This window comes from Chiroxiphia lanceolata, chromosome 18 (genome assembly GCF_009829145.1).
Source record: "Chiroxiphia lanceolata isolate bChiLan1 chromosome 18, bChiLan1.pri, whole genome shotgun sequence".
Taxonomy (NCBI): domain Eukaryota; kingdom Metazoa; phylum Chordata; class Aves; order Passeriformes; family Pipridae; genus Chiroxiphia; species Chiroxiphia lanceolata.
In genome coordinates, this window is record NC_045654.1 from 1,310,074 (window position 1) to 1,333,213 (window position 23,140).

Genomic DNA, 23,140 nt, shown 5'->3' on the forward strand with positions numbered 1-23,140 from the left:
GAGGTGAGTGCAGACCAGCTGAGCCCCTTCCTGACAGTCTCCTGGCCAGTCTGCGTGGATGCTCTGACCTTTGGAGCCCAAAGCTTCTCCTGGGGGATTCTGGATGGGACTGAGGTGTGAGAATGCTGGTCCATGAGAGCACCTTGTGAGCTCCATCCTGGCCAGGTCGGACTTGTTCCCACCTCTGGCTCTCCAGCCTTCCCCAGCCTTCCAAAGAGCTTTGCCCACCCCTCCCAAAGCCTTGTGCCCCCAATTCCACCTCTGGCTCCCCCTCAGCCCAGCCCTGGGCAGGTCCAGCCCCTCAGGCAGAGAGTGGTGCTGCTCCAGACCTTGGATGGGCTGTTCCTGTTCAGCAACCTGGGCTGGTGGAAGGTGTCCCTGCCCATGGCAGAGGGTGGGATGAGATGAGCTCCAAGGCCCCTCCAACCCAGACCATTCCATGATTCCATGGTATTTGCAATCTGTTCCCATTCAGCAGCCTGTGGTTTCCAGACACTGTTGAGCAGCAGTGTCTGGGATGGCTGGGACAGGATCATCCTCACTCAGCAGCTCTGCCTTCCTTCCAGAACTGCTCCCATGAACCCTGGGTGCCTCTGATCCCTCTGCATTGCTCACAGGGAGGGTTTCATCAGCACAAAGCCAAGATCTCACCCATGAAGGAGGAGCACCCGCAGTCCCAGGCATTAGAGATGCTCTCCATGACTGAACAGCTGCTGTGGGTGAGTGATCTCCAGAAAAATGTACAGAATCCCTCACCAAGAAGGCAAATGATCTCCAGCTCAGCAGCTCTGCTGTGGGTGAGTGGCTCTGTCACACTGGGAAACATCAAATTTCCAATATCAATCTGACTTCCATTCATTTCATCCCAGCATGAGGTGGGGACATGAAGGAGCATCTTCAGCTTCAGGCCATTGGAGGCCCAAGGCCACCAGAGACAGAAGGGCTGGGGACTTCCAACCAAAGGTCCCAACCCTTCATGGTTCAACGTGCCCATTTCACTGTCTGGGTTTGGATAATTCCTTCTTTTTTCCCTCAGCAAAGCATTTCCTCATCCTTACAGTCACAGACAACTGGTCCCTAAGGCCTTGAGCCCACCTTCCCAGGCTACCCGGCACAAATCTCCTCCTGGGAACATCCAGAGGTGTCAGAGCTGCTTCCCTGACCTGCACAGAGCTGGAGGTGTCTTCTATTACTCTGCCATCACATTTGTATCAGTGTATATATTGATATATGAGCTATATTATATTACCATGTTATATGATAACATTTGAAGTTATACAACACATGGGTGGGGAGGCCCTGGCACAGGTTGCCCAGAGAAGCTGTGGCTGCCCCTGGATCCATCCCTGGAAGTGTCCAAGGCCAAGTTGGACGGGGCTTGGAGCAACCTGGGCTGGTGGAAGGTGTCCCTGCCCATGGCAGGGGGTGGCACTGGATGGGCTTTAAGGTCCCTTCCCACCCAAACCATCCTGGGATTTATAAATATATATGGGCTGTATGAAAGGAACCTTTTCTAATCCCTGTGAGTTACTTCCTAAACAAGGTAAATCCCAAGGAATGGCAGAGAAAACAAGGAGAACTCACTGTGCCATGTGCATCCTTGCAGCAGGTATCCATGCAGAATATTCCCTGTTGGGAATATCAAGGAATTCAGTGCATCATGAGCTGGAAGGGGGATGGAAAACCTGGAGCTCAGCAGAAGAAGCAAAATAGTTGAGCAGAAAGTTCTGACGTGTCAAACCCTCGACGGGGGGGCAGATGGACCCAGTCCCAAAATCAAAACAGGAGCACAGGATTTCACAGCTCACATCTCTGCCTGGGGTTTTGACTGTGTGCAAGTATGGAAGTGTTTTCTCCTTCAACCTCCTGTTTTTATAAGCCAAGCAAATAACAAAACCATGCTTCAAAAACCTGGCTGTGGTCTGGAATGCTGCCAGGTTCTGTTGAGCTTGGGTTTCCCTTGCCACCATTGTGCTTAATTTTATTTCATTTTTCATGGAAAAATATTGATTCATATGTAAGGATCAGTCCCAAGCATCCCTGGCAAGGGGAAAAGCCAAATGCACACACCCAGGTCACCATTATCACATAAAAACAGTGACAGCTGCTGGAATTCACCTCCCTGCTCACAAATACCAATTTTCCTTGGGTTCTCCTTGTGCTACAGGGCTGCTCCCCTGTGCTTTATTTCCTCTTTATTATAAGGCAGAGGTGGTTGTGGGGTTTTTCATATGTTACTCCAACATCAAGGCTTAAATTCTTTGCTCACCAGAGGACATGTGGAAAAGAGGGTTCACCTGGGAAAGGCAGCCCTGACCCCTTCCTGGGTCGTTCTAAAAGTGACAACATGAAGAGCACTAAAGAATTCATCAGTTCAGAGCTCCCCCTGCTTAAAATGAGTTCTGCCACAAAACCAGGAAGATCTGATGCCATTTTGTGGCAGGTGCCAGGAGTGAGTGACAGGCACCTTTCACCCAGGGAGGTTTAAATAGAAGTGTTTTCATTCCTACAGCAATTCCTGTTAAACTTCTCCTCCTGAAGAAAAGGCTTTTTGTTACCCAGACCACTTTATTTCTGAAAGCTCCTCCTTGCTTCCCCACAATCCAGAGTTCTTCCCACTTGCACAGGAATTCAATGCCAGTGCTGGCATTCCCCATCCACGTGCTTTGCACTGAGCAGGTTTGATGTGGGGCAGCTTTGGAAACATTTAATTAAAAATATGTTGTTGAAAAAGTGAGCCAAGCCCATGGATGAAGAGTCCAAGAGGGACAGATCACCCAGCATTACCCACACAGCCCCGTGGTGCTCGTGGGGTTTGATCCTTGGCTGGCATCTCTGAAATCCTCCACGGAAGAAGAGGAGACTGGGAGAGGCTCCTCGGGGGCTGCGGCTCTGACCTCTGCTCCCTGTGAGCAGGGACAGGACCCAGGGAACGGCTGGAGCTGTGCCAGGGGAGGGCTGGGTTGGGTATCAGGGAAAGGTTCTTCCCCCAGAGGGTGGTTGGGCACTGACCAGGGGCTCTCAGGTCTCCCCAGAGCCTTCTCCTCACCCCCAGCTCTCCCAGCCTGTCTCCGGAGCAGAGGCAGAGGATGAGGAATTCCCAGATGGAATTCCCAGCTGCTTGGAGGACAGAGGTGCTGTACTTTAGGCCCTTTGAAGGCAGCAGTAACACCTTCCTGCTCCCCTTGGACAGGGAGCTGCTGGGGTCATGAAACCACCAATGCCAAGTCCAGAAAGGCTCTGTGAGCCCATCTCCTCCTGCAGCTGAACTTCCAAACCCAGTGAACTGCTCCCTGTGCCCTCAGGGCTCCCCTGAAGCGTTGTCTCTGCAAGTCCCACACTTGTTCCCACCAGTGGAGGTGGCTGAGGGGGCTCCCCAGGGGCCACTTGGGCACAGCCACAGGTGACTTTCAAGACATGGGGGTGTTTTGAGGGGAAAACAAAATCTTCTGCAGAGCAGAAAGGATAAAGGTGGCACAGGAAAAAGGAGGAGAAGGGAAGGGTTTGTGTGAGATCCCAGAAAGTGGAGAAATGGGAGCATGGACAGACCAGAAGGGCTGTGTTTGCATCCGGCTCCAGCAGCACCAAACAGCACCTGTCCAAGTGACCTGCACCTTTCCCACTGGATTCCCAGAGCAAACACTTTTCCTACATAGCAGGGGAGGAACAAACCCTGGACTGCCTGGAGAGTGTGTGGTGACACCTCAGATCCATCCTCAGCTCTCTTTTCTCCTGTGGCAGTGAAGCATCTTCTCCCTGCAGTCCTTTGGATGCCTCCAGAGCAAAGCAACCCCAACCCTCTGGATGACCCCAGAGCAAAGCAATCCCAACCCCCTGGATGGCCCCAGAGCAAAGCAATCCCAAAATCCTCTGGATGGCCCCAGAGCAAAGCAATCCCAACTCCTTCACACTCGCAGCACCAGCAGCATCAGCCAGAGCAGGAGCTGCAGTGTCTGTGCTGAGCAGGTTCCCAACTGCATCCCACGGAAAAAAGGTCAAAGATGGGAAAAGAAAAGTGAATTCCTGGATATTTTAAAGAGCAAAAGTGCTACAGTCTAACTCCATCCACTGCCTCACACCTTCTGGAAAGGTTTCTCCCAGGCCAGTGTTGAAAACCCCAACGTGTCCAGGAATTGCTGAAGAACCAAAAAGTTTCGTCTTGAAAGTCCAGCAAAGTTCACCACGAGGGATCTTCCACTTTATGTCTTCAGCCTCTTCCAGGATCAAAACCTTCATGCCCATGACTTGGAGCTGCCAGAGGGCAGGGTTAGATGGGATATTGGGAAGGAATTGTTCCCTGCGTGGGTGGTGAGGCCCTGGCACAGGTTGCCCAGAGAAGCTGTGGCTGCCCCTGGATCCCTGCAAGTGTCCAAGGCCAGGTTGGACGGGGCTTGGAGCAACCTGGGCTGGTGGGAGGTGTCCCTGCCCATGGCAGGGGGTGGAACAGGATGAACTTTAAGGTCCCTTCCAACCCAAACCATCCTGTGAGTCTACAATAACAAAGACCTTGCTGTGGTCATTCAGAGATTTGGGAGCCATTTGTCCATCAATCCTCTGCTGATGGATCAGTTTTCCCTCTCCTGGTTTCATTCACACGACCAGGAACCTCAGCCTGATGTTGGCAAAAACGTTCATGGAGCCTTGCAAGTATTTGGGTTTTAATTAAAAGCTCTGCAGAAAAGATGCAGCTTGTGCCACATTCTGCTGGTGAAACTTAGAAGGAAAATCATAACAGAGGAACTTCAGCAAGGGATTTCAGGAACCTCCCCGAGCCCACATTGCAGAGAAACAAAATGAAAAACACTTTTCTTTTCACTGGAAGGAAAGCACACAGATATTCCAATTCTCATCCCTTCCCACAGAACAAAATGTAGTAATAAAATACCACCAGAAATTCTCATCTCCCCCCTTGCACGTGGAGAAAGTCCCCTTGGATGTTCTCCTGGAATTAAAACCAGCCTTGCCCCAGAGAGCTGTGTAGAGCCTGAGGAAGAGGTTTCTCCTTTTCAAAATTAAACTAGAGCATCTGAACAGAACATTTCCCCGTTGTTTTTCCATCAAACCTTTCTGCCCACAGCTGTCCCAGGGTCAGTGCTCCCAGCACTGCGTGGGCAGATCCCCCTTCCCAAGGGCCCTTGGCAGCTCCAAGAGCCACCACAAGCTCATAATGAGGAATTTTCAGGAGCTTTGCTGTGCTGTTCATTGCAGGTTCTTGGAACTCCATGGCTGTGACACCTCATCTTCATGGCAGCCCCTGCTGGGGCCTCGGTGTCCTGGGAGAAAACACAGAATCATGGAATCATAAAGGTTGGAAAAGGCCTCCAAGGTCATCAAGTCCAACCTTTGACCAAAACCCCCACTGCCCACTAAACCATGTGCCCAGGTGCCACATTGATGCCAAAAAGGCAGAAATACGACTGCTCAGAGACTGTTTTGGGTCTTTAAGCAGCAAAGGTGTTTGTTTTGAGCAACACTGGGGTGCTGGGCAGCTCTTGCTGCACAAACTAGCTCCAAAGTTCTCAGTGAAAAGTCAAGTAATTTATACAGTTTTCATGAGTGATTACAACATCTTTGCATGTTCATCTAATTTCAAAATCTACTTATCATATTCATAATAGGCAGAGTTTAGGCAGAGCTTGAGGTGGAGTCATTCTTTTTGGGGAGTTTTCTGGGGGTCGTTCCTGCTCTTTGGCCTCAGGAGGGTGTCTCTTCTACTCTTCTTCGTCACGAACTTTTCAACTTTTCCTGACTACGAGCTGGGAGCTTGGGAAAATCCCCCTGATGCAGCTCGTTTATCTCCCTGGATGTCCATTCTATCTAATTCATGACTACTAAGTTGACCTTTCTGTTCTCTTTTCATTAGTACAGAACATACGTAGGCAGAGTTCTGGAACAGGGCACCACTTGTCCCTTAACATTGATGTTTTATTCCTCAGAGCGAGGGGTGTAACATCTCCCCAGAACAGAATTCCAGCATCTCAGAGCCCTTGCTTGGTTTCAACATCTGCTCATTTTTGAACACTCCCAGGGATGGTGATTCCACCACTGCCCTGGGCAGCTGTGCCAGGGCTGAACAACCCTTTCAGAGAAGAAATTTTCCCAATATCCAACCTAATGTGTGTCCTCGTGGTGGGACAGCAAAGGAAATGTCACCTCCATCTGCTGTGAGAGGGACCCCAGGGCTGTGTCCCAGGGAGGGGAGACTGAGGAGAGGAGAAGCTGTAGAGTGCGAAGGGGAGTGTAAGGACCCTGTGCTTCATCCAGGCAAGCTCAGGAGAAGGTTCCCTGGGACCTCCATGGCCATCCCACCAGCAGGTCTCTCAGGATCAACGAACAACCCTGGTATCACTGATTCCATGGCACAGATTGCTGGTGGTGGTGGGACCTGCCTGAGGTCTCCAGGTCAGACACAAGCTCTGGTGTCCCAGCCCTGCTGCAGGACTGTTCCCACCAGGCAGGTCTGCCCTTGGCATGATCCTCAGTGGAGCTCTGCAGCTCCTCCTTGTTTGGATCCATCCCTGGGCTGAGGTTGTGGCACAGGGTGAGTCCCCTGGCTGTCTCTGCACCTCCTCTTTTGCTGTGCTTCCCAACTCTCCCCCCAGGACACTCAGGTTCCCCACGTGCTGTGTCTTCTCCAGCTGCAGCTCCTGCAAATTGTTCTGGAGATGGTGCAGGAGCCCTGGGGACCCAGGGCTGTGCCAAGGGGGCAGTGCTTGGGGACAGGGACAAGGTGGGAGTGGGGTGCAGATGTTCACTCTGTGTGAGAGAGGGAACGGTCAGCCCGGGTTTGGAAGGGCCGGGAGGGTCCCTCACACAGCTCCCTCCTCCCTGGGCTGGGGTTGGAGCCCAGCCGTGGGCACACGGGGCCATCACACGTCTGATTCCTCCATCACCCGAGACATCACCCACAGTGCTGGACACGCAGCCTCTGGGGTGAGCTGGGGGTCCCTGCAGGTCACTGAGACCCCAACCCCCCCCGAGACACAGCTACCTGAGCCCCCACCCCGGCCTTGCCAGGGGGGAGCTCTGGAGCAGGACCTGAAGCCTTTCCCTGGAGCAGCTGCTCCCTCCGGGCTCCTGGAGCTGCTGTCTCGTCCGTGCGGGGCTGCTGCGGCTGCTGCCTCTGCCCCAACTCCTGCACGGGGACAGACACACGGGTGGCCCCGCTCCCGTCACACACGGGGTCTGTGGGGACATCCCACCGCCCTGCGCTCCAAGGGGTGGGCTCCAGGAACCGAGAATGTGGATTCCTCCAAAGGCTGATGGATTCCATCCACCTCTCAGACCCTCCTCCCCACCCCCAAATCACCTTCTTCCTCTGTCCAGCAGGTCCCAGGGCTCCCTCCACCCTCTGCCACTCCCGGAGGCGCCGCTGGATGTGCTCCCGGAGCCCCCGCAGGATGTGGAGCGCGTGGCTGTGGGACGGGGGGGACGAGCTGGAGGGGACAGGGAGGGACGAGGGGCCGGAGTGTCCGAGGGCACCGAGCGGCTCCTCGCAGAGGGGCCGGGGGCGCAGGAACCCCCATCACCCACCCGAACTCCCTCCTGCCGAACCTGCGGCTCTGGGACTCACCCGCCCGCCGCCGGGGAGGGGCCCCGTCCCAGGGCACTGCTGGGGAGGGGTTGGTGTTGGCACGGGCACAGAGAGAGGGTCTCCATGGCCGGGGGGTGCCCGGCCCGCCCCTGCACCGCCGGCTCCCGTGGGTGTCCCGGGAGATGCTCCAGCCGGGCACTCCTGCCAGCCCTTTCCTTGGGGAGCAGCGTCGGGAGAGAGGGATCAGAGCGGCACCTGCACCACCAGCTCTGCCCCCCGAGCCCGCTCAGCCTCTCCTGTGAAAGCTGTTGGCCTTGCAGCCATGTCAGAGCTTCCAGGGAAAACCTGGAGCCACCCAGGGCTGGGCAGGGGTTTGGCACGAGCAGGACAAGCCTGGAGGCACCCGGGGGGCATCTCCCCCCCGAGCCATCCCCAGCACAGACCATGCCCCGAGAGGCAAGATGCTGAGCCTGCTGCCCAATGCACCCAGGAGAGTTCTCTATCCCCACCAGCCCTTCTCGTGGGGAGGGAAAAACATCTGGATGACCTCGAGGGAGCAGCACATCTGGGCTGCTGCACTCCCCAGGCTGATCCCCCTCAGGGTGGGCCACAGCCCCTGGTTCTGCAGTTCAGCTGTGGTTGGATGTGCCCCACCATGGGGTGCCCTGGCACTGCCTCATATCCCTGTCATTCCCTTCTCCCTTCCTGACCTGCTCCAGGGTCCTCTGGAGCTGCCGAAGGGTGTCCACCTTCTCCCTCAGGAGCAGCCCGTGGAGCTGGTGCAGCGTTTCCAGCCTCTGCTGCAGGAGGGAGCGGCTGCTTTGCTCCAGCTCCCGGAGCCTCTGCAAGAGAGACTGGAGTCACATCACCCCTTCTGGCTGCCTGTGGCCACCCTCCAGGGCCAGGAAGGCTCTTCCCAGGGGCAGTTTCCAGGCAGGATGCCTGAGTCCCTCCTGGCCAGAGTGACACCACCTCAGCCTTGATGTTCCCCAGGAAAGAGCTGAGGTTTGGTGAGTCAGTGCTGTCCGCCTGGGTATCCTCACCCTGGCATCAAGCCCTGCCCACCCCAACATTCCAGCTCTCCCTGCCTCTGCTGGGGGTCTCCAGGGACCTTCTGACCTGCAGACCAGCCACCTCATCTGCCTACAGCCACAAGGGTGGTTTACCCAACAAACTCTTCTCTTAAAAGCTCCAGCCCCTCAATAAAACCTTCCTGGGGACAGATCTAGTTTGGCTCTTTAGGAATTTGGGCAGCCCAGAACTCTTCCCATGGGCCATGTGCATGCCTGGAAAGGGGCCCTGACAGGGGTGTGATGTGTGTGCTCCTTCCCACGGCCCCTCTGGTGTGATCTCGGCCCCACTGGAAAGCTGGGAGTTCACTGACCTTCAGTAGCTCCAGTTTCTCTTCTTGCAAAGCCAACATTTTCCTTCCCTCCTTCCCCAGCCGCTCCCAGCAGCCGGCACAGGCTCCCTGCCCCTGTCGAGACTGGAAAATCCTGCTCTTTTCCCATTCCCACGTCTTTGCCTGTTCCAGGGGACAGCTCCACCCCTCCCATCAGCGGCAGGAGCAGCCGCTCCTCCCTCTGCCCCCCACCCAAGGGCACCCCCAGCCTGTCCCTGCCCCTGCTTGGGCCATCTCGAGGTCACCTCACCATCCTCTCCCGGTCCGTGGGGTGCCTGTGCCAGCTGTCCCAGGTGTGTGGCAGCAGTGCCAGGCCAGCCCTGTAGTGGGAACACCGTCACCCACATCCCTAGTGTCACCATTCCCCGGCTCTGGACATTCCCAGGAGGGTGTCCACCCCCTCTGGGGGTCCAGAACCCTCTTTAGCTTCTAGTATCATCCTCTTCTCCAGCCTCAGTGCAGGACCCACCCCTGGAGCCCCCGGCACACCTGGCTCTGTCCCCTCCGCTCCGAGTCTTGGCACCAGATCCCGGCTCTCGTGTCCCCTCCCATCTCCTCTGCAGTGACACCGGCTGCGCCACTGCACGCTGGCATCCAAGAGTGGGGTTACAAACCCATTTGCTCCTTTTCCACGGGCATTTCCATGTGCATTTCCATGGCCACCACGTGGGACACAAGACCCGGGGCCGAGCTCGGTCTCTTGTCCCCATCCCCACTGGTCTCCACGTCCCGGCAGAAGTCAGAGCCGGGAACATCCCCCCTCCCCCTGCCCCCCGCCCCGGTGCCATGGCCAGGGCTGTCTCCCTGGGCACCACCAAACCCCAGCCAGCCCAGGGCTGTACCTGGCAGGACAGCCCCACTTTGTGCTTCCCACGCTGCCACCAGGACACAGGTGACACCCCTGTCCCGGCCCCACATCGCCCGGGGGCTCCCAGTGCTCTCGGTGCTCCCGATGCTCCCGATGCTCCCAGTGCTGCCTCAGCACCTGCGGGGAAAGGGGTGTTTTGAGGAGGGGGAGCCCAAACCCAGACAAACCTCACGAGCAGCTGGGGCTGGTCCTGATGCCGTGCCCTGCCCAGAGAGGGCCCCTGGCCCGGTCGTGCCCCTTCCCCCTCTTGTCCCACCCTCCCTCCTCCTCCAGCACCCCCGGCCAGCCCCGACTCACGGTGATCCAAGCAGGGAGCTCTGTTCCTGCTGCCTGCTCCTTCCCTCTCCGTGTCATCCACAGCCAGGGTGACACTCCCTCTGCTCTGTCCCCGGAGAGCTGGTGGCTCCTGCAGCCTCTGGCCCAGGGCCTTGCTGGAGGGATGTCCCCTGGTCCTGGCACTGCTGGCCCCGGGCAAACTGGCAGAGCCTGTCCTTGCCCCAGCCCTGCTCCTGCCAGTAGAGATCCCTGGAGTCCTCAGGGGATGCCCAGGCAGGGCAAAGGCCAACAGGTCTTTCTTGGAGCCTGGACCCCCCTGGGGAGGATCCCCCTGGCCCAGGGCTGGCTGGGCAGAGGGGGCTGGGCAGGGCTCCCCCCAGCCCCCCCCCAGCACAGGGCTCTGGCTCAACTGGGATATCCTGGCTCCCAGGGACTCCAGGCTCCCCCTCCTCATCAGGGACGGAGACCTGTCCCCCTGGAGTTTTCTGCCTGGATCCATCACCAGCTGTCTCCAGACATCCAGACTTTTCCCTGTGGGGAACAAGGACTCATCCTGCCCAGGGTCAGTTCCCTCAGTGGGGACAATCCCAGTGAGCTCATCTTCCTCCTCCTCAGGCAGCACCATTCCCTCCTGGAACCTGGCAGCGAAGTCCTCAGTGCAGATGGAGCTGGAGCTGCTCCGGTCCCCTGGGCTGGAGCCCAGGAGAGGAGCCCAGCTCTGCTCCTGCTCCCATGGGACAGGGCTGCTGTCACCCCGGGGACACCCAGCACTGTGTCCTTCCAGCTCTGTGTGGGAGAGCAGACCATGAGCCCACCCTGTGCGTGGGCAGGGGTGGGAAGGACCTGGATCTGAAACACCTTGGAGGGACTGGAAATTCCTGTTCTCATCAAGGAGCATTTGGTGGGCACCAAACCACAGACATTGAAGACATCCCACCCTCTCCAGCAAAATCCTCCACTGCTTCCAGAAGAAAAAGCCACAATATCCTTCTTATTTTCTTTTTAAACCAGGATCTATTTGACCCTGATGATGCTCTCAGGGTTGGTACAGCTCAATGGGGGGGGGGGGGGCAGTGCTGGGACAGCAGGACATGGGATGGGGATACTGTCCCCATCTTCTATCACAAAAAATGGGAAGCCACTGCCTGACAGGACAGTCCTGATCCCAAACCAGGGGGACCTGGGCCCAAACTGACCCTTGCATGTTCCCCAGGGCACAGTTTGCTCTCCAAGCACTCGCTGTTTTGGTCCCTGTGGTGTGTGTTTGTAATCAACAGCACTGGCTGCGGAATCATGGAACCACAGAATTGGCAAGGTTGGAAAAGCCCTCTGAGATCACTGGATCCAACCATCCCCCAGCACTGCCAAGGCCACCACTGACCCATGTCCCCAGGTGTCACATCCACACGGCTTTTAAATCCCTCCAGGGATGGGAACTCCACCCCTACCCTGGGCAGCTGTGCCAGGGCTGGACAGCCCTTTTGGGAAAGAAATTTTTCCCAATGTCCAACCTGACCCTCCCTTGGCACAGCTTGAGGTCATTCCCTTCTCATCCTGTCCCTTGTTCCCTGGGAGCAGAGCCCGACCCCCCCAGCTACCCCCTCCTGTCAGGGGGTTGCAGAGCCAGAAGGTCCCCCCTGAGCCTCCTTTGCTCCAGGCTGAGCCCCCCCAGCTCCCTCAGCCCCTCCTGCTGCTCCAGCCCCTTCCCAGCTCCATGTCCCTCTGTCCCAGCATCATTCCCAGCCAGGCATTGCTCTGCAGGAGAGCTGGAGAGCGGGTGGGCAGAGGGGGTTGGGGGGCAAAGCGGAGCTGAGGAAGCCCCAAAGTGCCCCATTGCCTCTCACCAGCCATCCCGGAGCCAGCGAGGACAGTGTTGGGAAGGGTGTCTCTGTGCTGCTGCTGGTGCCCAGCACAACCACACCTGGAGGCTGCAGGGGGGAAAGGGAACGGGGAGTTCACGGGGGGACAAGGCAGGAGCGCCCCAGAGCTGCTGCTGCATCAGCCCCGGGTGGTCCCGCTGCAGCCCCACATCTCAGCCCCACAACCCTTCCCACCCCCTCCCCTGCTGAGCGGGGCATCAGCGGATTCCAGCCCACAGTCCTGGCGTTTCCTTGCCCAGGATCCTGCAAACTCCAGCTGCTTCCCTGGGTCCAGGGCTGCAACAGGAAAGAGTTGCCGAGAGTCTCAAAGCCCTGGGGGTTGGCCAAAAACCCCCGGGGGGGCGGGTGCCCAGGCAGGACGGGCAGCACCCGGGCTGGCAAACAGCTCCCCTGAGGAGCAGGACAAGCGTGCCAGGAGCAAAGGTGTGCTGGCCCGGGGCTGGGGGAGAGCTGGGCACCTGTGTGACCCTGACTACACTTCTGGCCTTGGAAAACACCATCCTGCAGCTCCGTGGCTGCCCCCAGCCTGCAGCACAGGGCACGGGGAGGGGAATCCACTCCAGAGAGCTCCATGGACTCCTCGGGCTCCAGAGCGAACACACCGAGCCCGACACAGCCCGGCCCACCCCCGTCCCGGGCCGAGGCCCCGCCGCAGGGTGATGGGGGACAGAGCTTTGCTTTTCCTTAAAGCCAAGATTCCAGCACGGGAGCTGCCCCCGGGCGCTGCCGGGTCCTCACTCCCGCTGCCCGCACCCGGAGCAGGCGGGGACCCTCCCGGGCTCAGCGGGGCTCAAGGGGGTCCCAGGGCCGGGGTCCCCCAGCCCAGCCCCGCTTCGTGCTCACCTGGGGCAGGCAGGGCAGCAGCAGCAGAGGCAGGACCAGGACGGGCAGCGCTGTGTGTCTCTGTCTCCTGGCAACGACCGCAGGGACCAGTCTCAGCCTGCCTGGGATTCCCGTCCCCCGCCCCAACCCCTCCTCAGACCCTCCCCCAGCTCCCCTGGGCCTCCTCCTGCCCCACACACAGTCCCCTGGGACAGCTCCTTCCCACCATCCCCAGGGAATCTCCGTATCCGGGCACCTTCCCCTGAGCCACCTCTCCTGCTCCTCCTTCCCTGTTCCTTCTCCCCTGGGCCACCATCTTCTCCCTTGGACAAACTCCCCTGGGACATCCCTGTCCCCAGATGATCTCCTTCCCCGGCTTCCTTCGTCCCTGGGCAACCCCTTCCCTGGTTCTCCTCTAAGCTGTTGCACCCAGAGAACCTCCTTCCATGGGCACCTACACCTGGGCCACCTCTCATGTTCCTGCTTCCCTGGACCTCTTCCCCTTGGAGGCCTCCTGCCTTGAAAATCCTCCCCTGTATGAACTCCTCTCCTGGTCTCCTGCCCCACAAACCACCTTCCCTGGACCATCCAAGGACCATCTCCTCCCCTCCAAACCACCTTCCTTGGACCATCTCTTCCCCTGGGCAACTTCCCTCTGGATTCTTCTCCTTTTCTGAACAACCACGTCCCTGGACTTCCTCATCCTCTGGGCAACCTCCTCCTCTGAACAACCTTCCCTGGGCCATGTCCTCCCCTGGGCCACCTCCTGCCCCCCAAACCACCTTCCCTGGACATCTCCTCCCCAGATCCTCCTCCCTCCCTGAACAACCACTTCCCTGGATTCCCTTATCCTCTGGGCAACTTTCTCCTTTGAACAACACTCCCTGGATCTCCTCCTCCCCTGGTCACCTCCCACGGTCCCTCCTCTGCCCCCCACACCCCCCCAGAGCTCACCCACCTCAGGGCTCCTCCAGGACCCCCCACCTGCAGCCCTGGGGAGCCAGAGACCATCTCAGCACCGCGGCTTTTAAAACTCCCGAATCCAAGTTTTATTTCCGTGAAGGAGAAGAGGGATCACTCACAATATATTATTGTTCAAAAAGAAAATACATTCAACAGCATTTACAGTGGAATGACATTAAAATCCTCCAGGAGGAACAGAAGGACCAGGAGATGGTGCTCTGGTTAAGTGCTGCTGACAGATGAACTCTGGAAGATGAAGCAATTTTTTCAATTAGCCTAAAATCCAGGGGATTCCTGGGTTGGGGTGCTCCTCGTGCTCCCCTGTGCTCCATGGAGCTGCGCAGGGTTGTGATGGGGATTCCCAGATGGATGTGGCCATGGGGGCACATCAGAGAGGGCCTCTCAGGGTCCCAGAGCCCAGCAGGACCCTCGGAGCCAGCACTTACAGGGCAACATCCTGCTGCCCGCCCTCCTCTGCTGCGGGAACACCCAGATCCAGCTTTGGGAACAGCCTGTGCTGGAGTTTCTCCCCTCTCCAAGCTCCCAGGTGACACTTGCATTGACACAGCAAAAAGGAAAGTAAGGCATTCTGAAAAGCTCAACTTTTAGTCCATTTTACAAACTCAATTCAGGCCTCGAGTGGGATAAATCCCCCGGGACACTCTGGTGCTGCCACAAACCAACCCAGCGGCATCAGGATCAGTGTGGAGCATCCTCTGCTCTCCCAGGAAGGACACCTGGGGCCGGGACACCGGCAGCTCTCCACGGGCTGAATCCCACATCTAATGAAGTCTGGATCATTTAAGACCTGCATCGGGTTTCCCGAGCCAGGGCAAAGCTCCAGGAAGGGTCTGGAAGGAGTGAACACGCCGGAGCAGCTGCTGTGACACCCAGGACCTGGAAGCAGTTTGGAGCATCCCACTTCCAGGGATCCCGAGTGCCACCCCTCAAACCCCAAATACATAGTTTCCAGAGGGGAATGTCTCTGGAAAACCTTTTCAGCGGTACTGCATCCAGCTTTGGAGCAAAGCACAACTTCCCTGCTTTGGGAATCACTCCATCACCATCCCCCGACCTCGGGGATGAGCCGAGGGGGATCGTACTCGTGCTGCAAAAACTCAGACAGACACTTCTGTCTTCATCATTTTTCATCTATTGTGTACCATAGAAATTTAAGCAAAATAATTTTATATATATTTATATATATGTATAAATTAGAAGCAAATAAATAAGATGAAAGGGTCCCTTGAGAGCAGTGGGGGCTGTTCCTCCCCACGGTGACGCTGTACAGGGGCTGGAGGGACTGTACATGTGGGGGCTGTGGGGGAGAACAGGGATGGAGGTGCTGGAAGCTGACCAGGAGACTGATGGATGAGGAACCTGATTGCATAAGTGTCCCATGTGCAGCCTGGATATTCCAGTTACCGTTGCCTCGAAGTTCGTTATTGCTAATTATCCTCTGATGGGGATGTGCCGGGAGGCAGCGCCGGTGTGATATGGTGAGGAGCTGAAGAAGAGGACACCAAAGATGACATCCAACGGGGCAAGTGCAGGTGTCCAGCTCTCCCTGATATTCTCTGGCCCAGGGGATCCCACCTTTTAGGGCTGACAGCCCTACTCCCCTTTGTGCTCCGGGGCCGATCACCGGCAGCGCTCACTCCGCTTCTCCCGGCGGGTCCAGGGCCACGGGAAGGCCGTGGCACACAGGAAGGGTGAGGGGGGACGAGGGGTTCCCTCAGCCCCAGTGACCTGAAGCTGCTCCAAGGAAAGCCCAGCCATGAGGGAGCAGAGGGAAGGGATCCAGGAGCCGGGCGCTGGGACCCTCTGGATTCATCCCACGCCAGGGGACTGTGGCCAGACCTGTCTGGCTGGATGGGGAAGACACAGGGGTAGGAGATCCAGGCCCAAGGCTCCATCCCAGCGGCACCACAGCATCTCTTTCCTCCTCTCCCACCCAGCTCAACAGGGAGATGCAGCTGGAAAACCTGGCACCGAAGTCCAGGCTCCTGCCAGGCCCCGGATGCCAGGATACGGGGCAGGGACACGGAGCCTGGAGAATCACTGGTTTACAAACCTCTGCACTGGGTCTGCCTGGTGTTCCAGACCTCAGCAAGGCCATTCCCCCTCCGATGTGGCTGCAGGAAAACCAAACCAAACCTCACTCAAACCACTCCCACAGAGCATCACGTCAAAGACAGTCCCAAGCCTTGACTGAACACATCAGACAGTGGGGAAGCGGCTCAAAGGCTCTTGAAAAAAACCAAAAAAACAGGTCAAAAAACCAAAGTCACCAGCTGAAATATCCTAATTGGTGTTACTGGGATGACTGGGCACTGCAGGAACCACCAAGAGCCTCCGGGATCAAGCGCCAGGGCCCCTGGGGACAGTTTTCCGAGCAGGATTCAGGGTTGTTCGTGTCCGTCTTTGAAGGAACCTGAACCAGGAGCAGATTCTTTTTTTTAAAAAAATAATTCCATCAAGTCCACACAGAAATAATGGAAGGGGAAAAAAAACATGGCAAAGAGAAGAGCTCACACAAGCGCACGGCATTCCCACACCCCGGGCATCTTTGGAAGTCGACGTCTCGGCCGATGGAGCCGAGGCACTGAGGGATACGGGCAATGAATATCCCAACCCAACCTGGCTCCATGTGTCCTTCATTCCCAATTAGTTGCTGAAAAAGCCATCATTTAAAAAAAAAAAAAAAGGATGCTATTTATTAGTGCATAAAAAAATAGGTTTGGAATCCCTGTTTCGACCTCTGCATGTGTTGGCTCGGGGGTTGCCCTGGGAGGTGCCGGCGGGGCAGTGCCAGCGTGTCCGGGCTGTCCCTGGGCTGTCCCTGGGCTGTGCCCAGGCTGTCCCGGTGTCCTGCGGGGTGGCCCCAGCGTGGGCAGGGGCTCAGAAGATGTCGGGGCACACGCTCCAGTCCTGCTTTTCCTTGGCCTCCCAGTAGCCGCCCTTGTAGACGCAGATGAGCTCCCCGGTCACGGCGTCCACCTTGCGCTCGAACCACAGTGGGATGTACCCCTCGTAGTCCTTCCCTGTCCCGGGAGGAACACGGTCAGCGATGCTTTTCCGCCTGAAATTCGGCGAGTCCCACACCTCCCACGGCCACAGAGAGCTGTGGGATCCATCCACCCCTTCCCTGTCCCATGCTGTCCCCGCCCATGGACATCCCGGATCACCTCACCTTCCTCCAGGGCCTCCACAGCCTCGGCCTCCCTCCTGCGGCGCACGGCCCGCTGCTTCTCCTCCAGCCGCTGCTTCTCCACGTTGGCCTCGTCCCAGCGGCCGCTCTCCATGAGCCGCTGGTCGGGGCGCAGCCGACTGTCCGTGGGAGCCACGCGCTCCTCGGGCTCGTTCAGCGTCAGCGCCAGCTCCGAGAAGAAGTACATGTTCTCTGCGTTCTCCCTGCGGCCGGAGAGCCCTGGTCAGGATGGCGGGGTGGGGGCCACCTCAGGCAGGGCCCCCCAGCCCCTCATGGCCCTCTGTCCCACCCCAGCCTCGCTGACCCGCTCCTGCTGTGCCAAACCAGATGTGTCTCAGCCCTGCTGTGTCACAGCCCCAGGGCAGGGCCCGTCCCTGTGCTGGCACTGCTGGGGCACCTCCAGCCCTGGGGGCAGCTCTGGGCCCCTCAGACAAGAGACACTGAGGGGCTGGAGTGTGTGCAGGGAAGGGAACGGAGCTGGGAAGGGGCTGGAGCAGCAGGAGGGGCTGAGGGAGCTGGGGGGACTCAGCCTGGAGCAAAGGAGGCTCAGGGGGGACCTTCTGGCTCTGCAACCCCCTGACAGGAGGGGGGGAGCTGGGGGGGGTTGGGCTCTGCTCCCAGGGAACAAGAGACAGTCCTCCTGAGGGAACGGCCTCAAGTTGTGCCAGGGAAGGTTTAGATTGAATATTGGGGAAAATTCCTTCATGGAAAGGGTGGTCAGGCACTGGCACAGCTGCCCAGGGCAGTGGTGGAGTCCCCATCCCAACAGAACATCCCCAGTCAGGGACAGTCTGTTGGTGCTACCAGAGGCTGGAGACTGATCTGAGCACAGATCAGTGCAGGAGTGCCAAGGGAAGATTGGTCTCCAGAGGGATAAAGTGACTGGTGGAACAGGATGACCAGGGACTCTCCAGCAAGGCAAAGCAGCCAACACCCCTCCCTGCCATAGCCCACAGCCCCAGAAACACAACCAGACCCCCTGATTGTCCCAAACCCACCCACAAGGGTCCCCAAAAGTCACCCTCCCCTTGCAGGGACCTGATCTCTCCCCTCCCACCCCAGAAAGAGCCACTCAGTCCCCGAAGTCCTGGTCCCCACCCACGTCCTCAGGCCTGGGCACACAAAGCCCCTCATCCCACGAGGCCCAGGGAATGCCACCCCCATCCCCATCCAGCACCCTGTGCCAAGGGGACTCACGGGAGCGGGTACTTCCTCCACAGGACCTTTGGGGACAGGGTCTGGTACACGGTTTTCTGCTTGCCCTCCGTGCTGCTGCTGCCGTGGCTGCTGTGCAGGATCTTGGAGCACTCCATCTTCTCATCCCACGTGCCAGACATGACATAGTGGGCTTTGCCATCAGCGTCACTCACCACCCCTGTCACCTGCCAGGGGGAGATGGCATTTGGAAGTGCCCAGAGGGGTAGAACACCCTCCAGGTGCCCCAGCTGGAGCAGCTGGATCTGGTGCTGTGTCTCCTCAGACATCAGCTGCATCCAGCACAGGGGAACACGTGGCCATTCTGACCATGCAGGTGAGTCTCCAGCCCACCCAAGCCCCCCAAGGTCTCAGTGCTGCAGCTCCGGCACACAGAGAGCCAAAACAAGGGACATGGAGGTTAAAAACACAGGATGTGGAGGTCCCTCCCAGCCCTCCCTGGTGACCCTCATCCAAGGAGCCAGCACAGCCCCTCAGCCCCTGCTGGGGCTCATCCCAGTGGTACTGGGAGCCTGGGAGCCCAGCTCAGAGGGAAGAGCCAGGTCTCACCCCACCCCAGGCTGGCAAGAGGAGCCATTGCTGGGTACTCACCTTTCGGGGCACATCCCTGGAGAAGTAGCTGTAGGGGGTAAATTTCAGCTGGCATTTATCTTTGGACTTATGGTTAACAATCTCTATTTCACCAGACTGGATAAAAGACACAGAACCACAGCAGGGAGAGACAGAGCAGCTGTTAGTTGTAGAGCAGGTACAAATCAACACTGGGTACAGCACCATGGCTGGCTGGAGCCCCTGCACCAGCCACCCCTCCCTGCCCCACGGAGCTGCTGGACTGGGGAAGAGCTGGGAGGAGCTCCAGGAGCTCCCCGACCCCTGCCAGGGAAGCAGAGCTTTCCACCATGGCAGGAGCACCCCAGGAGGGCAATGCCCAGCCAGGTGAGGCCAGGCAGGACCTGTTCTCTCACCCACAGCCACTGACCTGGTCGATCCAGAGCTTGCCCACGATGATGTTGTGCACGGTGGAGGTGACCTTCCTCCACACATAGTGATTCCCACTGGAGTGGAACTCGAGGTGGATGGCACCTAGGGAGAGAGGGGTTCCCTGAGTTCAGAGAGGGCAGAGGCTCCCTCAGAACCCACCATCACCTCGTGCTCATCCTCAGAGCCACCCCAGCCCCTCTACCTGCATCCCCCATCCTCTGCCCCCAACTGGGGCTGGGGCTGGATTCATCTCTCCCCTTCCTGCACACCCCCTCCCCTGTCTGCTCCAGGAACGGAGGTTCAACACCTGCCAGGCCCTCTGCTCTCTGCCAAAAATACTCATTTTAGAGCAGGTCAGAAACATGCTGCCTGGCTGACTCAGTGTCCCAAGGCCAGGCACCAGCACCACTCTGGGACCAGCCCTGGGCACAATGCCCAGCCCAGGGACAGGCAGAAGACAAAGAAAACACTGCAAGGAGGCAGCTTATTGCATCCAAAAAGGATTATTTCTAAAGCAAAGTGGCCTCCCTTTGCAGCTGGCATCATTTCCACTTCCAGGGCAGATGTGTTCTTGTGGGATCACTGAGCCAGAAGCACAAATCTGGGCTCCTTACATTGCTCAGGGTGGAATTCACTGAGCCCTGTGTGAGCCCAAGAGATTCACTGAACTCCAGGTGAGCCCAAGGGATTCCCAGAGCCCCAGGTGAGCCCAAGGGACCAGTTGCTTTGACCTTTGGGCGCTGCATGAACAGTGCAGGGAACCCCAACCCCGGATGCTCCCAGAGTCCATCACCTACCCAGTGGCATGATGGAGAGGTATTTGCCCCTGAACTTGCTGGCGATGGTGATCTCCTGCCACAACGTCCACCCTCGCCGGGAGTACACGTGGTGGGCGGCTGCTGGGGGGTGGTGGCTCACCTGGGGACAGGAGAACAGCCCATAAGGTCACAGGTGAGTTATCCCAGCAGGACTCCTCGGAGAGGAGGAGGTCCATGCCAGCTTTCATGCTAAGGATGCTCCAGGTGCTGTTCTGGACACCCCAGTTTCCTCCTGGGCATTGGGGTGACCCTCCATGAGGTATCCTGGCTGCAAAAGGAGGTGTGCCAAGCTTGCCAAGCTCCTGCCAGGATTTGCTAAGGCTCATTTCACAGCATTATCCCTAACAGCTCGAGCAACCATCGTGGTGAGTTGCTGCAGTGCCATGACTCCAGGACATGGCTCTGCTCTCCAGGGATCCTGGCTGAGAAACAGGGAAGTGCTGGCACCCCAGTAATCCCAGTGTAACAGCAGCAGTTCCCACTGCTCTGCCTTGGAACTCATGGGGACACAGGTCCCCACTTTGTCCAAGGCACACAGCAAGACTTTGGCTCTGCCTTTACAGACACACTGGGCTGGAAAAGTGGACACGACATCTTAAATCCTGAGAATGACTTGTTAAAGGGTGGTGTTCACCCCCTGCCCTGGAAAAGCTGTCTAAAATGAAGTTGGGAGCAGGAACATCTCAGTCAGAGGGTTCTGCCCTCGTGCAGGGTCTCAGCTGATGGCACAGCCCAGCCTGGCACAGGCCACCCATTCCCAGGACCCACTGAGTCCAGGCCCCACGGCCGCTCACGGAGCTCAGGATGATTTTCACTGCTGTAATTACAGGCTGAGTGCCCCAAGCTCAGGATTACACATGGGGGCAGAGCCAAGCTCTCACCACCAAATCCCAGTCACCAGTGGGAGGAAATCCTATTTGGATAACTGGATTTCAGGCACTGGATTATCAACGCTTGGCTTGGCACGTTGGCTGAGCAGCACAAGCAGCATCCAAGGAAAATTCTGAGAAGTGGGAAGGGTGTCTGACCATCTGTCTGTCTGTCCTGTGTCAAAGTCACACTGCCACTGAAACATGCCCTTTGAGATGGCTCCAGGGGGATGGAGAGGCTCCACTCAAGGACCAAAGGCTCTGGAGCAGGTCTGCTCCCAGTTACACTAATCCTGATGTGGGATGAAGCTCTTGTGCTGTGCCAGCAAGGGAGTGACTCAAGGACAGGTAGAGGGCAGCACCCAGGGATCAGGCTCATGTGGGAGGGTCAGGAATACCAAATTTGGAGGAAAATTGGGACCACCTGGAGAAAATAATTCCAGGCAGCTTAATTACTTGAAAGGGAACAGGGACGGAGGAAGGAAGGTGGTGGAGAAGAGGGTGAAGGAGTAAGAACAGGGATAACAAGGTGTGGGAGTGGTGTGGTCAGAGATGTCCAGAGCCAGAGGTTCCTGACAGACAGCCCTGGGCTTCAGCACCACAGCCCAGTGAGGCTGATAAATCCACCCAGATGTCCCACCTGTACCCAGGAGGGAGAGGGTTGCTGCTGGCTAAGGGATGGATTGAGCATCCTGTTAAGGATTCATCCACTTCCTATGGTCCAGGTCAAGCCAGGTGACAGCCAGGAATCTCTGCCAGGTGAGGGCAGGTGAAGGTGTGATGCTGCTGAGGTGGGTGAACCTGAGCTCTGTGGCATCCACAGGGGCTGGAGGGGCGTGGCCACCTCTGACCTGGCTCCTGGGAGCAGAGCAGGCAGGAGGGCGGGTGTGCAGGCAGGAGGGCGGGTGTGCAGGCAGGAGGGCGGGTGTGCAGGCAGGAGGGTGGGTGTGCAGGCAGGAGGGCAGGTGTGCTGGCAGAAGGGCTGCAGGCAGGGGAGGTCTGGCAGTGTCCCATCTCACTGCAGCCACAGGCATGAGCTCCCCAGGCTGGGATGGACCATGTGGGGACAAGCAGAGCTGGGTGACGTTGGTCACACAGCCCTGGGGGTGTGAGGGGGCAGCAGAGAAATGAATCTTGAGGATTATCCACAGCAGGACCTTCCCTGTGTCACGAGCAGGGGTCACACTTCCAGGAGGCCCCACACAGCCTGTTCCCTGTCACTGCCTGGAGCAGCACAGCCGAGAGGTGGGATGGGATGGGATGGGATGGGATGGGATGGGATGGGATGGGACGGGACGGGACGGGACGGGACGGGAGATGCCATCCCACCTCAGGCCAGTGCTCTGCAGGAGTCTGATGGGTTTGGGCACTCACCACCACAGAGGAGCTGGAGGCAGAGCCCGGCCCCCGCTGCAGTGACCACCCCAAACCTGGGGGTGAGGGGCTGTGACTTGGAGGAGACAATGACAAGGGACATGGACAAGCTAAACCATGTTAGGGGGACATGGGGATGCTGGTGCCAGCCTGAGCCTCCTCACTGTGTACTGCCAGTGTGTGCTGAGACAGACCCTCTGGAGAAAAGAGAGCCCCCACAAAGGGATGTCCTGCCTGAAAGGGGTAATGAATGGCCCCGTTCCTCCCCAGGAATCCAGGATGGACCAGCCAGCTGTGCTAAGCCTTAAACAGTCCATTATCTCCACAGGTCACAACTCATTCAGCACTCCAGGCAGTTAATTAAGACCTGTTGGTTGATCAATGTGCACCTGCTGTGCCCTGTGGTCAGAGCACGGGCCTTTCAGAGCTCCTGGGGCTCCTCCAGGCTGGGAAACTAAAACATTTCAGTCCAGCAGGAAAGAAATGAGATCCTGAGACACCTTCCAGCACAAAGAGACCCTGGAAGAGCTTGGGGCATCACTGCACAGAATCATCAATTGAATCACGGAATCACAGGAGGATTTGGGTTGGAAGGACCTTAAAGCTCATCTCCTTCCACCCCTCTGGCTTCCACTAGCCCAGGTTGCTCCAAGCCCTGTCCAACCTGGCCTTGGACACTTCCAGGGATCCAGGGGCAGCCACAGCTTCTCTGGGCACAGCTGAGGAAGCTGGGGTAAGGAGAGCTTCTCCCTTGCTGTTCAAGTGCTGAGGTGTGACAGGAGCCTCAGCCCCAGGGAGCTGCCAGGACGCCTTCGTCCTCCCTTCCCACCCCTCCTCCTGCTCTGTTTCCCAAACATGCCTTAGGCTGTGCCTGCTGCTGCTCCCACCAAGGCCAACAGCAACCCACTGGCTCTCTTGGCCAGGAGG

General features: G+C 57.9%; 2 protein-coding genes across 4 annotated transcripts in view; both read right to left on the reverse strand.

The window, feature by feature from the left end:
- Positions 1 to 6,955: 6,955 nt before the first annotated feature.
- LOC116795967 lies at positions 6,956 to 11,982 on the reverse strand. The gene is made up of 9 exons (XM_032706129.1): positions 11,925 to 11,982; positions 10,102 to 10,866; positions 9,779 to 9,921; positions 9,426 to 9,523; positions 9,187 to 9,256; positions 8,919 to 9,020; positions 8,245 to 8,376; positions 7,574 to 7,749; positions 6,956 to 7,436 (listed from the first exon to the last, which is right to left on the reverse strand). The coding sequence occupies exons 1-9, from the start codon at positions 11,929 to 11,931 to the stop codon at positions 6,956 to 6,958; spliced, it is 1,974 nt and encodes a 657-aa protein (XP_032562020.1). The 5' UTR covers positions 11,932 to 11,982.
- A 1,825-nt stretch (positions 11,983 to 13,807) lies between these two features.
- OSBP2 (oxysterol binding protein 2) overlaps positions 13,808 to 23,140 on the reverse strand; it is a 105,400-nt gene continuing 96,067 nt past the window's right edge. For all 3 annotated transcript variants that reach the window (XM_032705975.1, XM_032705973.1, XM_032705976.1), the window contains 6 exons: positions 19,950 to 20,070; positions 19,151 to 19,254; positions 18,763 to 18,858; positions 18,154 to 18,338; positions 16,939 to 17,159; positions 13,808 to 16,789 (listed from right to left, as the gene is read on the reverse strand). In XM_032705975.1, coding sequence (XP_032561866.1) covers positions 16,647 to 16,789; positions 16,939 to 17,159; positions 18,154 to 18,338; positions 18,763 to 18,858; positions 19,151 to 19,254; positions 19,950 to 20,070 — 870 coding nt within the window. In that variant the 3' untranslated portion in view covers positions 13,808 to 16,646. The remainder of the gene's footprint in view (positions 16,790 to 16,938; positions 17,160 to 18,153; positions 18,339 to 18,762; positions 18,859 to 19,150; positions 19,255 to 19,949; positions 20,071 to 23,140) is intronic.

Excerpts from the sequence above, each read along its gene's own strand:
- LOC116795967 (XM_032706129.1), bottom strand. Across the intron at positions 9,257-9,425 it reads AGCGGAGGGGACAGAGCCAG|GGCTGGCCTGGCACTGCTGC; the intron begins GTGTGCCGGGGG and ends TTCCCACTACAG. Across the intron at positions 8,377-8,918 it reads AGAAACTGGAGCTACTGAAG|AGGCTCCGGGAGCTGGAGCA; the intron begins GTCAGTGAACTC and ends TCTCTCTTGCAG.